General features: G+C 28.3%; 1 protein-coding gene across 1 annotated transcript; it reads left to right on the top strand.

The window, feature by feature from the left end:
• The first annotated feature begins 3,395 nt into the window (after positions 1-3,395).
• On the top strand, positions 3,396-3,890 carry LOC136091714 (piggyBac transposable element-derived protein 3-like). The gene has a single exon (XM_065819422.1). The coding sequence runs from the start codon at positions 3,396-3,398 to the stop codon at positions 3,888-3,890; it is 495 nt and encodes a 164-aa protein (XP_065675494.1).
• The last annotated feature ends 14,321 nt before the right edge of the window (positions 3,891-18,211 follow it).

The following is an 18,211-nucleotide window of genomic DNA, read 5'->3' as shown; positions in this document are numbered from 1 at the left end:
AACATAGTGGCGTTCAAAAACAATTATAAAACTATAACTATTTGCGAGCGTGGTTTGGTTTTTTGATATTTGGGCTCGTGGTTGTCAAGCAAGAACTTGTTTTCGTGACGGCACTTAGACATAATTTCTGTTTTTTTATTTAGTAATTTTTGCGTACCTTTGTATGATATTATGCAAAGTTTTTTATGAAGGCAAAGCAAGCATTTTTTTGTTACGTTGCTGTAGGCGGGGACTTGTTTAATTATTAACCAAGTTAATTTTGGTGTTATTTTTAAGTTTTCTTTTATCCGATATATATACTTTGAAAGGGTGGTTGAATTTTTCATCTTTTTATTTGTGAATGAGTGTTTGTGGTTAGCCCATGCCGTCACAAATAAAAAGATGAATTTTTCATCTTTTTATTTGTGAATGAGTGTGTGTGGTTAGCCCACGCTCGCAAATAGTTATAATTTTATAATTGTTTTTGAACGCCACGATATTTATTGAGTATATTTTTTAACAAAAAAAACAATGTATTTTTTACCTGATGATTGCTAAACGCATGAAGCTTTTAGTAGTAAAAATCATGTAGTTATTTTTATTTAATCTCGTCAAAAAATCAATTATATATATATATATATATATATATATATATGTATATATATATATATATATATATATATATATATATATATATATATATATATATATTAAAATAGTGTTGTCTTTTGCGTAAAAACATTCTTAAATTTGACTTTCAATATTTCAAATACAAATTATTTTTGTTTATTTATTTTTATTTATTTATTTGTCATATGCGTTAGTGGTGTAGTGGTAAGAGCGCTCGCTTTGTAAGCGAGAGGTTCGGAGTTCGACTCCCACCACGTCCCTGGAAGTACCGCGCTCAACTTAGTTTCTCCGCGCAGCGGTCTTGCTCGGCAAGGTTCGTGTTTCGGAGTTAAAGAGTTGAGAGAGGGTTGCACCACGAATAATAACTAAAAAATTAAAAAAAAAAAAAAAAATATAAACATTTTACAACGTTCTTATTTACAAGCTTCAAAATAAAATATAAAATAAAAGAATGACAGGAACAAGTAGAAGACAGTAGTCTTATCATCAAGCCCTATAGTAAACGTAAAGTGTTGTTTTTTTTCTTTCACAAGTTCACTTTATGTAAATATATACTTTCTCATATTATAAAACAATATAAATTAATTACAATAGAATAAATAGATTTAAAAAAAAAAAAAAGAACTTTAATAAAACAAGATTTTATGTTATAATAAGAATTAATAAAACAAAATCCCTAAAATCTAAAATAATATATGGATTTTTTTTTTTTTAATTTTTTTTTTCTGTTAAAAATACAAAAATATGTTTGTATCTGTTAAGTCAAGCAAATGTATTTTAGCAACATTTTTAAAAGAATTTATTGAGGTTATACTTATCATATTTTCATCAAGAACTGTATTCCATAAAAAAAGGTCCTCGATATGAAATTGAATAATCTGTTTTTTCAAGATTAGACTTAGATAAAATAAAGTTGTAAACAGAGCATCTCGCTAAGTATTTATGATTAATTTTTGAAAAGCGATTATTAAAAAATTTTCGTTGCATGTCATTTTGATATTTAAACATTAATAATAAATTTTGGAAGAGGTTTAACTCATAGGCATTAAGTGCTTTTATTTCTTGGAATAACAGCGTAACGTGGGCGTATTTATGCACTTAACATAGAATTCCACATGCTTGTTTTTGTTTGATATATATATTTTTTAATGCTGAAGCGCAAGTACTTGCCCAAGTAATATTACAATAGCTAATGTGGATAAATGAGAAATAACCGTAACTGTGGATGAATGAATAATATATATCTTTTAAACATTTTTTACTTAGTAGATATTTTATTTTATGCATAATGCCTATTGTTTTAGAAATTTTATTTTTAATGAACATGATATGATTTTTCCAATTAAGATGTTCATCAAATATTACTCCTAAGACTTTCATTGATACGACTCTTTTTACTATAAAGTTATTTATCATTAGCTGAGGAAGTTGAAGGAGCAAGTTATCGGATTTAGTTGGTTCCCAGGAAAAAAAGTCCTATAGAATTTCTATAAACTTTTGAAACATATGGTCTATAGAAATTCTATAGAATTCTATAAAATTTCTATAGAATGTATATTAATTTCTATAGAAATTGCTATAAAACTTTATTTTCTATAAAATAAAAAGTAGAAACAAAAGTTCTATTGGAATTTCTATAGAAATTAACAGAGATTCTGTAAAAATTTTATAGAATTCTATAGAATTTCTATAGACCATATGTTCCAAAAGTTTATAGAAATTCTATAAAACTTTTTTTCCTGGGTTGATGCAATAAAATATATTAAGTTTAACTGATGTTCAACGAGAGTTTGTTTGCTTTGAACCAATCACTAAGATTTTCCAGTTCACAATTTACTGTGGAGAAAATTGTTTTTATATTGGAGTGCGAATAAAAAAGATTAGTATCATCATCGAAAAGAATAAAATTAACCCCTTTCTGCATACTGTATCATATATGATACAGTTTATAAATTGTATATCTCTGGTTGAACGCACAGCGATTTTAAATGGGAATTAAGTTTATTTAAAGCATGTAATATTTAAGTGAGTGTGGCCACCTAGTTGAAACGTTTTTGGGAATTTTACTTTCAATTTTATTTCTCATATTATCAAAATGGCAACCGGCAGCAAATCAACTAATTATTGTAAGTACACCATTTTGTTGGGAAAGATTCCTTTGAATCATAAACCCACAAAAATTCCCAAAGTTTCTTATACATATTGGTAGTCCTCTTGTGTATTTATTTACCTATTTTCTTAAACTTTCATTCCTCAACAACTCTTTTTGTAAGTGTATCATAAATGATACATCATGCATCTAAAGAAAAAAATTTTAATTTTGTATTTTTGATTTATTGTTATATTTTTTGTTATTAAACGTTTTTATTATTTCTTCTAATCTTTAGCAATCAAGCCAACTTCTTTCTATTGCAGAAAGCCTTCTGGTATCCACAAGATACAGGCACCTGTCTTGATCAAGTTTGTTGATGACGACGCAGATCTCTGCTCCTCAGGCGGAGATTCCAGCGATGAAGATATAACTGATCGCGAACTATTTTTGCCACTATCTTTTTCGTCCAGTGAGGAAGTTAATAGCAGTGATGAGAATGCTGACAGCAATGACAATCAGTCCACTTTCAATATTAGGAAGAGCAAAAAAACACGGTGCAGCAGTGGTGCAAGCTACTAACAAACCAAATGCAAATGAAAAAAAGCCTGCAAAAAAATCTCAGCTATTGTGGAAAGTTTAAAATCTTCCCAATAAACAAGAAGACCACAAATTTAAAGGTAACTACCAACAAAAAATGGACGAGTTATTGGATTGTCTTGGTTCAGAACTGTCGTACTTTTATCAGATTTTTCCTAAAGAGCTTTTTCAAGAAATTGCCTATCAGACAACATTGTACTCCATGCAAACCAATCCTGAAAACCTATTTGCTGTAAAAGAGGAAGATATAGTTAGTTTTGTTGCATGTGTTTTGTATATGTCCATAGTCAAACTCACAAGCACAAGAGATTATTGGTCGTCTTCCATTGGAATTGCTCATGTAGCAAATATTATGCCCGTCAACCGCTTTGAAAAATTAAAAAGCATTATTCATTTTGCTGACAACAACTCTGCTGACAAAGACGATAAACTTTTCAAGATATGCCCTCTCATAAACAAAATAAATGAACAGCTGAACAGTATTCCATTTGAAGAAAATTTGGCGGTTGATGAGCAGATTATTCCGTTCAAAGGGAGACATTTAATCAAACAATACAACCCTAAAAAAACCCGCACAAATGGGGGTTTCTAGTTTTTGTTCTGAGTGGTGTCTCTGGCTTCAGCTATAATTTTTCATTTTTCTTCAGCTATACATCAAGATTTTCAAGAAAAGATACGTGCCATATCAACATTTCCTGTCCGGGAGTAGTCACTATCTACAACAAGCACATGAGGGGAGTCGACTTGCTTGATTCTCTGCTTGGCTATTACAGAAACAAGATTTGGTCAAAAGTGTGGTATCACCGGATCTTTTTTCACTTGATTGATATGTCCAAAATCAATGCCTGGATTCTTTGGCAAAAGCGTAATCTGTCAACTCCACTTGTCAAATTCAAATTGGCGGTAGCAGATTTGTTGTCTAATTACCAGGTGTCGCGTAAACGAAAAGCAGGTCGCCCATCTCTTGCTGACATCACACAACGTGTTGGTCCAAAAGTTGCCATTCCCCATGAAGCAAATCGGTCTGATCAAGTTGGACATTGGCCTATTTTCAATGAAAAGCGGGCTCGTTGCAAATATGACAATTGCTCCGCCTTAACATATTCATTTTGTGAAAAGTGTGACACTGCGCTGTGTAGGACTGCAACTGTTTTAGGTTTTAACTGCTGTATAAGGTTTTAGGTTTTAACTGCTGTTTTAGGTTTTAACTGCTGTGTTTTAGGTTTTAACTGCTGTATAAGGACCGCAACTGTTTTAAAGCTTTCCATCAATAGATTTTTTATTTATAATGATATCTTTATTGAGTGTATTTAACTACCAAGCTCCAAGTTCCAAGATAAACTCTCTGAATAGCAACAAACATTAGTTTATAATTTTTTCATCAAGTTCCACTACTGCATGATGTATCATATATGATACAATTAATTATTTTGCAATTAATTGACCTTAACGTTTTTTTTTTTGGTTTTTTTTTTGGATGTTAGGTCATAGAATGTTTCTAGAATCATTAGTTTAGTTCGATAAAAAAAAGTTATGCAAAAAGGGGTTAGGCATGTCTGAGGATAGGAACATATCATTCACATAGAGTAGAAACAATACGGGTCCAAGAATTGAGCCTTGAGGAACTCCACAATTTATTGATTCCAACTTTGTCTAAGTTGAGTCAAAACATACTCCTTCTCTTCTATTTTTTAGATAACATCGTAGGCACTTTAGGCTGCTGTTTTTCACTCCGTGTGTTTCTAGTTTGTGAAGAAGATATTCATGATCAACAGTGTCAAAAGCTTTTGACAAGTCAATAAACAAGCCGAGAGTATAATTTTTGTTACCAAACCCAAGTAGAATTTGTCTGGCTAAATCAGTTATTGCATGATGAGCCGAATGCCCTTTCCTAAAACCAAACTGTTTATTAAATAAGATACTATTTTTTTCAAGATAACTATATAGTCTGTTGTACATAATGCGCTCGAGCAGCTTTGAAAAACAAGAGAGAATGGACATTGGTCTGTAGTTAGATAGTATAGAATCATTGCCATTTTTGTATACAGGACCTACTCTTGCTATTTTTAATTGACCAGGAAAAACGCCAGCTGCTAATGACAATTTAAAGATTAAATACAGAGGTAATTCAGTAACAGTAAAAAACAGCTTTTAAAACATTAACATTAATATCGACAAACCCTGCAGTCTTGTTTGTTTTAAGTGCATTAAAAGAAATTCAAAGTTCATTTACTGATAATTCAGACTCATCCATTCCAGATCGAGTTTTTTTTTAAATAGGATTGGAATATTTTTTTTCCCGGAGTTATATCTGCTGCTCAGTTTGACCGTATATTTATAAAAAATTTATTTAAATTTTCAGCAATTTCTTTCTTATCAAGTATATCTTCATTTATATTAGTTTTCAACCTCTTTGGAATTGTGATGTTTTTTATTAATTGTTTTTTTTCCTATTGCTTCTTTAATAACTTCCTATGTTTTTCTACTATTTCCTATCGAATGTTCTAATAAGATTGTTCTAGATTAGAATAGAATTAATCATTAAAAACAATTTATATATTTTTTGTATTTAATTTCATTGCTATAAGTTTTGTTTTTTGAAAATTTTTCATAAAGCTTTTGTTTTTTTCTGGATAATTTTTTAAGGCCATTTGTCATCCACGTCATCCACGTCATCCACGGGTTATCAAAGGTTTTAAAGTAAGTAGTTTTTTCAATTTTTGGAAAAGATATTTCATATTCTCTAGAAAACGATCGTATAGTCGTATCCTTCATTTGCGTCACTGTACTTAGTTAAAAATCCCCAATTTTCGCTAACAATTCATGAAATTTGTTAATAGACTGACTGTTTATTTGCCTTACGTATGTTGTAGAAGAATTGATAGCGTCAGAAATTACAGAGTAAGTTATGAGAAAATTTGGAAAATGATCGCTAACATCAGTTTTTAAGATGTCACTTTCCAATTGAGAAACCATGTAATTGTTAGTAATTATATTATCAATAATTGAAGAAGTATTGTGCGTTACTCGCGTTTATTATAGATATTATGCTATTCTAGTATTGACAAACCGTGCAGCGTAACAATCATTATTTATTTTTTGAATATCTTTGTTGAAATCACCTGTGAAATAAACGTGCTTTTTAATGACTTTTAATAATATATTCTTCAAGCGGTTTTCAAATGCATTAAAATTACCATTAGGTGGTCTGTAAAGAGTAGTTATAAAGAGTTTAGAAAAAGAGTTTTTTGAAACAATAATTTTGTCATACCTGACATAAATATTTTCACCGTTTAATCGTCTTTTCTTTACATCAGCCTTTTTCTTTTTACATCGATCTTTTTCTCATATCCACAGTTTCAAGGGAGAAGTCTTCATTCACGTATGTGTTAGTTCCTTTGAGTCTGTAGGATTCTTGGAGAATCTTTATTTTGTCCTTATACCTTAGCAAACTTAATACAGCTATTCTGAGGCGTCCATCTTTATTTAATCCAGTTCGATGAGCACGCTCAATATCAACTCCAGTTAATCCTAACTTATTTCTAAAAAGCAATTGAACTTTATCTTCCGTTTCATTCCAGGTTTCTTTATTGTTATCTGGCAATCCATTGATCCGGAAATTCTTTCTTCTGGATCTATCTTCTGATTTTCTGTGTTTTTCCTTGATGTTTCCACTTAACAATGTATCTTTTTTTTGAGCGTTCTATTGCTTGTTCGTTAATAATGGCAATTTTTTTATCAAATAACTCATCATGGTAATTTAAAACTAACTTCAAATCGTCTACATCTTTAACTATTACCATTACGCAGCGTTGTCAAGCCTTTCATTGATTGTCTTTGTGTTTGCACTTAATATGTCGATAAAAAATTTTTCTTGTTCTTTCAATAATATTGCTGTTTCTTTTTTGTATTCTATAAACATTGCTGTTGTCTCTTTTTTATAATCTGAAAATATTTCTTTTAACATTTTTTGAATCTCAACAAGCGTAACTGCAATATTTATCAACTTTATTATTATTTTTTTTATATTCTATTTTTTTTTGTATTCAATAAAAGTACAACTATATGTAATCAGCATTTTCCAAAATGTATTTTATGTTTGGAAAAAACCTGTTGCGTAGCACGGGTTTATACCGCCCGGTTTGAAATCTGATTTGCACCACAAATTAATTTTAATTAATTTTAGTTTTGAATAACCTCTCTCACAACTAGCCACACTTACAGCAATTGTAAGAAAAAACCTGTTGCAGTATAAATGTTGTTAGATGATGTTAGAAAATGAGTTTTTAAGACTGTAATTTAGAATGAACTGAAAGAGTTCCATTAGACCACCATCCATCCGTGTTTTAGTTTTGTTTTGTGATGCAGAAACGGAAATAAAACTTTCAACTTTTTAAATTAATTGAAAAATATATTTATAATTTTATTAAAGTGGCGAAGCAAATGTGCTAATGACCAAAGTTATAAAATAGTTGACTAATTACAATAAAAATTAAAAATACTACTACTAATATTTAAAAAGGTCTTTTTTTATGTCCTTCTTCTTGTTTTCTTCGGTTGCTAAAAATACTTTTTTCTTTGAGTCCGGGGCGACACCCTCCTAAGTTACTGGTATTACCAGAAATTATATCATAATTTTGCGATAAAACAACATTTAAAAATTAGTTTTCATTATTTATGACGTTAAGTTTGTGATACGTTATTAGTATTTATATAGAAAAAGTAGATGTTTTCATTTTAAACTAAATATTAAGTACTAGTTGTTTTTTTTCATTTTTTTATTTTTACATTATCAATTATCAATATAATTTTCTGTATCTTTCAGGAAAAAAAATTGAAGTTTTTTAACTTATGCATGATAAATAAATGTTCAAAGCTTAAGTGACTGAACTTAAGCTTTGAACATTTATTTATCACGCATGATTTTACGGTATATTCAATTGTTTTTCAATTAGAGAACGGTTTAAACGACAAAAATTAATGTTCACATTTATATTTATTTCCATTTACAATCAATAATAGTTTCCAAAAGATACATACATATATTATAAACTATTTGATTTTAAAGTGAAACTTTTTTAATGAAGGTATGTCCGGAGTTGTAGGTAACAGTGGCTTTGCGGATAGTCTTTAAGGCTACTAGAAACTTTGTATCAACTCCTCCAAAATTGTTTAAAATCATAATGAACAGATTCAGAGGCATGTTCAGGCATTCAGACCAAAAACCCAATTCTTTATTTAGATTGGAATTTGAAATAAGTGAAATAAATTCACATGTATGCTATAAGTTTAACATAAGCGTCTTTGTAGTCGTTAATGGTTGACTGATATTCAGATAACAAACTAGAACTAAGAAATACAACTTTAACAGATGTTATATATTTAAAGGAATTAACTATAGAAATGATACCTTCATTTTGTTCCAACAAAATTTTTAACACAGGAATATTTTTGATCAGTTTCGAGCATTCTCCACCTATAAATTGACAACCATGCAGCCTAGGGCTTTGAAAACCTAAAATTTGGTTCCACTGGTTTGCCGATAAAGTAGCATCCATAGATTACAAATATATTTCAAGATTATTATAAATTCTGTTTGTATTTCCACAAAGGAGAAAAAGTTCAATTGGAGCAAGGATTTTAATAATTTTTATTTCTTCAGGCAGATTAACTAGTAGAAGTTTAGTCAATTAATATAAGATGCATCTAAAAGCTTGGACTTTTTGTAAATCTTTACTGGCGGCTTTGTAAGCAGTAAAATATAATCTTTTGAAAATTTTCTCTCTTTTTTTACTGTCTCAACAAGTCTTTTAATGATTTTACAATAAAAAAAATTAGTTACAATAAAAACTTCTGTATAACTTTACATACCATTTACTTTACATAACCATTACATACTTTTTTAAATACACCTATTATTTGTCAATTGATGTAATGAAAAACTATCGTAACCTAAAAAACATCTTATAATTTGAAAAACTATATATAAAAACAATTTTTGCACACATTAAATTCTGTTCAGATTACCCTTCAATGGGACTATTCTGAACATAGCATATTTTTATATCAAGAGTTTCAAAAACATATTTTTACTAAAGCAAGGTTTAAAAATTTACTCGACATACTATTTTATAAAAATTACTCTGTAAATTATCATAAAATCAAGTATTTTGTTTTGATGAGCCCCTCATTGCCTTGCTCCCTCTATATACATACATACCTACATATATATATATATATATATATATATATATATATATATATATATATATATATATATATATATATATATATATATATATATATATATATGTATATATATATATATATGTATATATATATACATAAAATAAGTTTTAATGGAAACTTGTCTAAATAAATTTATATTTATTATACTTTAAATTTATACTAATTGCAACATAAATAAAATTGCATAAAGATCGATTACAAAGTAGAACGTTAAATGTTATTTTGGAAAGATCATGTAATAATTAGCTTATAATACAAAATGGATTTAGACAGTAAAATCAAAGTAAAACGTGGTTCTGCAAAATATTATATTGCAAATCGAATGAAATTGAAATCTTACGATAGGCACGACAATAGATTACTTGGGGGTCTATATTGGCCTCTTGGGACACTTTTAGAACAGAAACTTTTTATATCAGATTCTAGGATTCTTAAAATGCAAGTTAGTAAATTTAAAACTTAGTTACTCTATGTTTATAACGAAAGTGCTGGAATTGGAAACCACAGACGCTGTCCTAAATCTGAGAAAACATAATGAGAAAATGACCAAAAATTACTCAAAATCTTAAATGTTGTTTTCAAGGAAGACGAAAATCTCAAGGAAGAGAAAAATTTGAATAACTGCTTCATAGATCAAAAAAATGGATCAGAATACATAGCAGCATGCAGACTTGATAGTTGATAGTGAATAGCTTGCAAATGTTAAAAATCTGCCATTGATTTCCTTAACGCATATGAATACTAGTTGGGTGACCAGATAACACAGCAACATCGTATAAGTGTCCTTTGCAATTTTGAATATATTTTCTATCACTTTCTAATTTTTCAAATATCATAGTTAAAATAGACTCTTTCTTTTTTGTGTCAACGAAAGCAACCAAGTAATCCACAACATACTTTGATTTTCATTAATTCTAACGTAGCGTAAAACCTGACTGATTTGATCCACGTGAGATTTATCAGGGATGCTATCAAACACCACTACTTAGTTTCTAATAGCTGTTCAATAAATTTTCTTTTGCCTTTTACCAAAATTTCAATAAACTTGTTTTGAATGGTTGTTGACAAGTAAGATAAATAATTTTTTCCCAGTTCTTGGGAAAACTTGTAAACACATTTGGACCTGCTCTTGCAGCCAACCTCCAACCATTATCTCATCGTCGTAATGTTGCTTCTCTTTTTCTTTTCTATAAATACTATAATGGGCACTGCTCTAAAGAGCTAGCGTCACTTATGCCATCCACTAAAATTCATTTTCGTGTTAATCGTCATTCAATCAAGTCTCATCCTTTTTCTTTGACTGTTCCTAAGTGCTCCAAAAACTCAACTTTTTTTCCTCAAACATCAGTTCTTTGGAATTCGCTTCCTTTATCTTGCTTCTCTGATTCATATAATTTACAATCTTTTAAGTTGTCTGTCAATCATTATCTTGCTCTACAATCTTCATCTTTTCTCTTCCAGTAACTTACAACTCTAATAGTGGCTGCTTACAGCCTAGTTGGGGGCGAAGATGTTTGAAAAAAAAAAAAAAAAGTTTGGTTCTGAAAATGTATTTTTATTCAACACGTGATCATATTTTGGCAACAAATGAACCAATTTTAAAAAAATTTCCTCTACTGCCAGTAGTTTTTTCTTGATCTTGATTACCAAAATTTTTTCGGTGACCTCTTAGAGACAAATTTTTTTAAAGAAAAAATCATTTTTGTAGAGACAAAAATCATGCGCAATTTACGAAGTCACTGCAGTTGAAAATATAAGTTGAATTATTTTGCATTACAATTACTAGTTTGATGCTATTTAAAACAAATGCCAAGTATTGTGTAATGATGTTTCGGGTAGGGATGCCAAACTGATAAGTTTTAAAATTTTTAAAGATAAATTTGCCGCCTTTAAAATAGTACTGCCCGGGGCGGCCCGCCCCTACCACCCCACCCTTCCTATGCTACCGGAAAAATACACATATTTTTTTAATACAATTTTGATAAAATGGTATTCTAAATAGAAGAATAAAAGCGAATATTTCTTAACAATAAACGTTTTAAAACAAACTTTTAAAAACAACAAACGTTTAAAAACAAATTTTTAATACATTTTTGTGTTAAAAACGAAAAAAACAACAACAAATCTTTTGGCTTTTCCCAAAACAAAATAGGACGGGTGACATTAAAAAAAATAAGGCCTTCCGTTTGTCGGTGTGCGGGTCTCATCTATAGACCGAAGACCTTCATTTGCGAGTTTGCGGATCACTTTTTCATTTTAAAAAGCCTACAAATGCTATCGTAACCATTTGTTCTAATTTCAACAAACGCTGACTATATTGATTTCCAACTAAGGATTGCTTTTAAATGGTGGTCAATGATTTAGTTTTTATCTATTGAAGGTATTCACTTTACAACATAGAAAAAAATGGTTACAAATGCAATATGGTCAATCTTTTTGTACACACAGGAGCGAATTAAATGCCCTAGTTATTGTACTGAGGAATCTTGTAAATATTATTTTGGTTGTACAAAGCAATTTGAAAGAGAGCTCACAATTTGTGGTTTTATTCAGTATGATGGTCGAATAAATCAATTTTTTTATTTGCTTTCAGATCAGCCTTAAATGCTAGAGAAAATTCGTCAACAGGTTATGCCAGTACTTTAACTGGCTTTGTTGCATATGTAACTGCAATGCTAGATAAAATAAACAACAACAAAGTTCTCCCTTGTTTAGGTGATAAATTCAATACTTTGTTTTTAATACAAAGAATGAATTTATCACCTAAAAAAGAAAAGGTTTGACTTGACAAATTTTGTCACCAATCATTTGCTAGTAAACTATCCAAAATAGTTTTTCCAACTATAAATGAGTTTTCAGATAAATTGAGGGTTTTGCTTAATTACATGCGGAATTGAAAAAACATGGCTTAAAAAAATTAGTTCTTTTTGAGATTTAAACAGCTTCCATACTTCCTTCATCGAGAATAAAAGTAGTTTGATAAAAGTAAATCCTGATTTGGATAAGTATTTAAATGCTGAAAATGACTATGACGCTGATGTTCAAGAAAAGTTACCAGAAATAATTAAAAATAGTTTACCGAAAGCAATTTAAGAAATTGAAGTGATTCATAATGAACCAGAGATGAACCATGTTGATGAGGTATTATTTGATACTAATCAAAGCAACATTTCTTTTTAGAAAATGTTTACTCATATTTATAAACATTTGTCAAGAAGGATTGGCGTCTATTTCTGAGTAAGTTTATGTATCCTTTAAAAATCACCAAAAATCCAAATCGTTATTACAACGTTGGTATAGACCAACTTTATAAGTAAAGTCTAGCACAGACAGTGCTGGAATACCCAATAGGCCCGACTAAACCATGACCTAGGGCTCCCGTATAATTAGGGGCCCCAAAAAATCTTAAATTTTTTTAGTTTGAATAATAATTTTAATATAATATTTTATTGTGAATTAATTAATAATGCAAATAATGCAATTTAAACACTTATATTTATTATCATTCTAATTTATTTATAAAAGTGCTTAAAATATTTAAGTTTTTTTCTCGATATTTCTGTGCAGGGTAAACCTGCAATTAAGCAGCGTATCTTCAAGTTTTTTGCGCTCTGTAGAGACTTGAAAACTTCCAGAATATTTAGGAAAAGCGAAGTAAATAAATTTCAATGTATACTTTAAAATTTATTTATATTGTAATAAATAATTTTAGGTAAATAAATTTTAAACCAGTTATTTTAATAACTACTTTAAAATTTATTTACTTTGCTGTTATTACTGCTATTGCTACTATAATTTTTTATTAATTGTTTGTTATTTTTTCCTTAGTATTGTTATAAATTTGTTTTGTGTTGTCTATTATTTTTCTAAGTTCAAATTTTTAAACTGCACCCGAAAAGCAGTTGTGAGCTAAAACATAAATGTAGTTTATCCATTGATAAATGTATAATTATCCATTGCAAGTTCTTTAAAGAAAGTAAGTGTTCATTTTTCATGTTTACACAAATAAACTTATATAACTGATGATCTTTTATGTATCTAATTTTGTGATTAAGTCGGATTTTATTGGAACGTTTTTAATTTTGATTTCAATATGAAAATTGGCAGTTTTATCCATGCATTATCATAGATTAAACCATGCCAAGATCTAAGTGGCATGCTAAGATCAAACTAAGTGGGAAAGAAACAAACCAATTATGCTGCTGATTTTAAAAAAATAATTTCAATTTTCCGAGGGTCTGTTCCCCCATCTCTATCACTCAGTGAAAAAATTGAAACTGTTAATAATGAAATTGTAAGAAATTAATTTTTACTTATTGTATGTTTTATCAAACTGTAAGCATTTAGAAATGGATATTTATAGCTATTTATAGATATTTATAGCAAATTTATAGTAAATTTGCAGGTTCAATCACAAACAGATAAAATTGATCATTTCGACAGCAGCGATTCTTTTGCTCATTAAAATCAATCAAATCTTCAGATTGATAGCTGTTCGAATGATCTTGAGCAACACATAGTTAGATCTAATCCTCTTACTTGCGGAAATAAATCTGTTATTGAGAAGGACTGTCGTTCAAACAATCCTGGAAAGTGGGGTAATTTTAATAAAGATAACTTTAGTTTTTGAATTAACCGTGGGTTAAAAAAAAAGCAAATGACAATAGTTTTTTGTGAGAATGGTTTATTTATTCCCCAACAAATGCTTGTTTTTACTGTTTCCCTTGTAAACTTTTTGTGTCGAAAGAAAAATTAAAAAAATTCTCTAGCTATGGATTTAATGATTGGTAGAATATTTTTCCAATACATCAAAATAAAAATGGATCTCTTCACAGAGAATGGTTATTGACATATATTGGGAGAAAACAAAGCTCTGTTGTGTGTGACACCCTTCAACGTGAATTCCAAACGGAGCAAAATTACTGGAAAGAATTATTGAAATGTCTTCTAACTTTGAACTTTTGGAAAATGACTATCAACAGAAGGTTTCTAATTTGGTTGATTTTTATTCTAACGAAGATTTTTATACAGAATTTAGACCATATCACAGCTATGTCAAATTAAAATTTGCATCAAAATCTCAGTTTTCTTATTCTGAACTTTACGAAACTTTGGTTCATGACAATCTTGCAAAACATATTTAAAAAAAATTGTAGTATGTTTAAAAAAATAATAAATACCAGACTAATCACATAATTTTTTATATTTGCTTTGGGTTTTATATATTTATTTGTTAACTATGTAGCAAAGATAAAGTGGGTAATTTTTGACGAATCATTATATATATGTATATATATATATATATATATATATATATATATATATATATATATGTATATATATATATATATATATATATATATATATAAATATATATATAAATATATATATAAATATATATATTTATATATATATATATATATATATATATATATATATATATATATATGTATATATATATATATATATATATATATATATATATATAAATATATAAAATTTTTATAAAATTGGGGTAGAGCGGGGCAAGTTGAGCATATGGTATGTACACAAAGTCCTTTGGTCCCATGAAATAGTTTAATTTTTTACTTTTTCGTCCATTTTTAAAATGTTGTTTTTAAAAAGTTTTTTTATATATTTTTTAAATCGAACTTCAAAGTTTAAGAATGTTGTATAAAATAATATTTTTATGTTTTATGACGCTTTCTTACTATTTAATTTTTTTTCTTCTCATATTTACATCATTAAAATATATAAAATAAAAAGTTTATAAATTAAGCACACGCTTACTGTTCTTAAAAGTTTTATTGATGATTCACTCAAGTTTCGTAGCACGCATATTCATTGATTTGTTGATTGCTCAACTTACCAAACTATTACTTAATTTACCCCGCTGGGGCAGGTTGAGCAGCTCCACAAACTTTAGGCATTATCTTTTTCAAAAAATTCGAAAAGTGTACTTTTTTCTTAATAAATTTTTATCCATTTAAATTATTTTTCAATTAGTGAAAAAATGATGTAAATACGAAAGATTGTTGATTGCTCATTGTATTTTTATAAGTAAAATAAGAAAGACGACGCATAAGAGCTGCTAGATTTAGTAAAAATTGCTTAACTAGCCCCGCTCTACCTTTATAAACAATGTTTATTAATAACGTTTTCTTTAATTGTAGCTAACTCCAAAATAATTTTTTTACATTCATATTTTTAAATCGTGGTCAAGTTGAAAAATGTTTTTTTCTTTTAAATAATACGTAATGAATAGATACGTAATGAATATATTAATTTAATGGCTAATAAGATGTTAGTTTTACATTTTGATAGTAAAATTTTAAAGCATATTGAGGAGGACACAAGACAAGTAACTACTGCAGATAGACTATTGGTACCTGTAACTAGCCCAGAGTTTGAAACCAAAGATGATCTTTTACTTGGTGTTGCGCCAACTGATAGAAGTAAAGGAATCGATATGGCTAAAAGTATTATGAATCTCCTAGAACATTTTGAAGTTTGTGACTATATTATAGGATTCTTTTCTGACACCACAATAAGTAACACTGGATAGAAATCTAGTACAATAATTATTATTGCAAGATTTCTTGGTAAACAATTTATTGGTTATTGTGTAGACAACATATTGTCAAAATAAATATTACTTGGGCTTTTAAGGCAGTTTCAAAGGAAACGTCTTAAATAAGTTGCTAAAGGAAACGTCTCAAATAAGTTGCTAAAAGATTTTCAGAAGAAATAGATAACAGATTTTATCTAAAAGTTTCAAATGATTTCCTGAGCAAGACCTTATTGTTTGCAGTGATATATTTACTTTTATTAGTTGCTAATACTAAAAATTATTTAACAAACTTTATAAAACTTCAAAAACGCGGGTTTATAGTTGGTAATGATTAATTTTAAATTTTATTCCATCAAAAAATGGAATAAACTTTAAAAATAAAAATACGCATTTACTTCAAAAAAAAAAATACTATAAACAAAGTTTAAATCTAGTGAATCTAAACAAAGTTTAAATTTAGTGATAGAATCTAAACAAAGTTTAAATCTAGTGATAGAATCTAAACAAGTTTGTAAATTATTTATTATCTCTCCATATAAAACAAAAACTTTATATTAAATATTTAAAATCAAAAACAACTGAGAGTAAGACCATTTATAAAAATTACGTAAGATTATTTGAATGCCTGAGGAAAAAATCAAAAAAAATATACTACACTGATTTACTTGAAAATTACAAATTAAACTTAAAACGAGCTTGGCAACTTATAAACAATATTACTGGTAACACTAAAAAAAATTTCACAATCTTTGTCCTCAGTTATTAAAGTAGATGATAATCTTTTTCTTGATCAAAAAACAATTGCTTCGGAATTTAATAAATATTTTGTACCTGTAGAACCAAACCTGGCCAAAAAAATTCCAAACCCTAAAAAATTAATAAAGGCTAATATGACCCTCTAAACAAATGTCTAAATTTTTTTGATTTGTCTTTTGAAAAATTTGAAAGTGCTTTTAAGTTGTTAAAGTCATATAAAGCAGTTGGTCCAGATAATTTCAATGGAAAATGTTATTATAAGCTGTTTTGACATTTTAAAAGAAACACTTTTTCTAAATTTTTAAATGCTCTATTAATCAGGATGATTTTCCTGATGATTTAAAAATAGCAAAAATTATTCCTATATTTAAAGAAGAAGAAAAAACTAATGTAGGGTAGAGCGGGGCATATTGGAACAGTGGGGCATAATGGGACAGTTATGCCTGAAGCCTTATATCTAAGCTGAAAATTATTTTTATCAAAACTTTTTTTTGATAAAACATTTTAAATTATTGTGCTTTATTATTGTGAAAAAAAAATTAATTTTAGAAATACAAAAATGCATTAAAAGTACCAAAATACATCAGTAAGTTTACGAAAAACATAATTTGCGTATTTTCTTAAGCAATACACACTGCTCATTTTTAGAGATTTTAAGTTGAAGTTATTTTTACTTCAGATTTTTTTAAACCACTCTTTCGAGCAGGTTGACATGAAATAGAAACCGTTGAAAACGAATTAAAAACCGCATCTTTTTTCGTTTTTTTACCATTTTTCTAAATATTTAAAACCTTCAAATAATGAGGGGGTCCTAAACTTTATGTGGCTGTATCTTTTGAGCGCCAAAACATATTTTGATAAAATTTGAAACCTAATTACAATTTATGTTTGAATTCAAGATAAAGAATTTTTTTTTAAAAAATAATTTCCCTCAACCAGGGGGATGCAGGAGTCATTTTCAAGGGTATTTCAGCCGTGATTTTTAGCAAAAAACTATCATTTTAATAAATATTAGCAAAATAATAGTTGCAATTATCTTCTTGTCAAAAATCTATTAGGAATGCAACAAATTTTCCATCTCTACTGACACACACAAAATATGAATAAATCTCCGATAACAAAATCAGGCAAATAAAATGCCACAAACAGTATTTTAAAAATTATAATATGTTACAAAATTGAAAAAGAAATAGGTATTTTTTCAATCTAAATATATTCTTGCAAAATCTTCTTACAATCTCGTTGAACTGTATTCAACAACCATAGCTCTTAGCTTTTCACCGCGATGGACGTTTTTCTCAGATAAAACAAACCTTTTCAGTGTCTTGCTTAAGTTT

This window comes from Hydra vulgaris, chromosome 15, assembly GCF_038396675.1.
Source record: "Hydra vulgaris chromosome 15, alternate assembly HydraT2T_AEP".
Classification (NCBI taxonomy): domain Eukaryota; kingdom Metazoa; phylum Cnidaria; class Hydrozoa; order Anthoathecata; family Hydridae; genus Hydra; species Hydra vulgaris.
This window is presented reverse-complemented; position numbering and strand designations above follow the sequence as displayed.

Coding starts and splice junctions, on each gene's coding strand:
- LOC136091714 (XM_065819422.1), top strand. CDS start 3,396: ATGGACGAGTTATTGGATTGTCTTGGTTCAGAACTGTCGTACTTTTAT.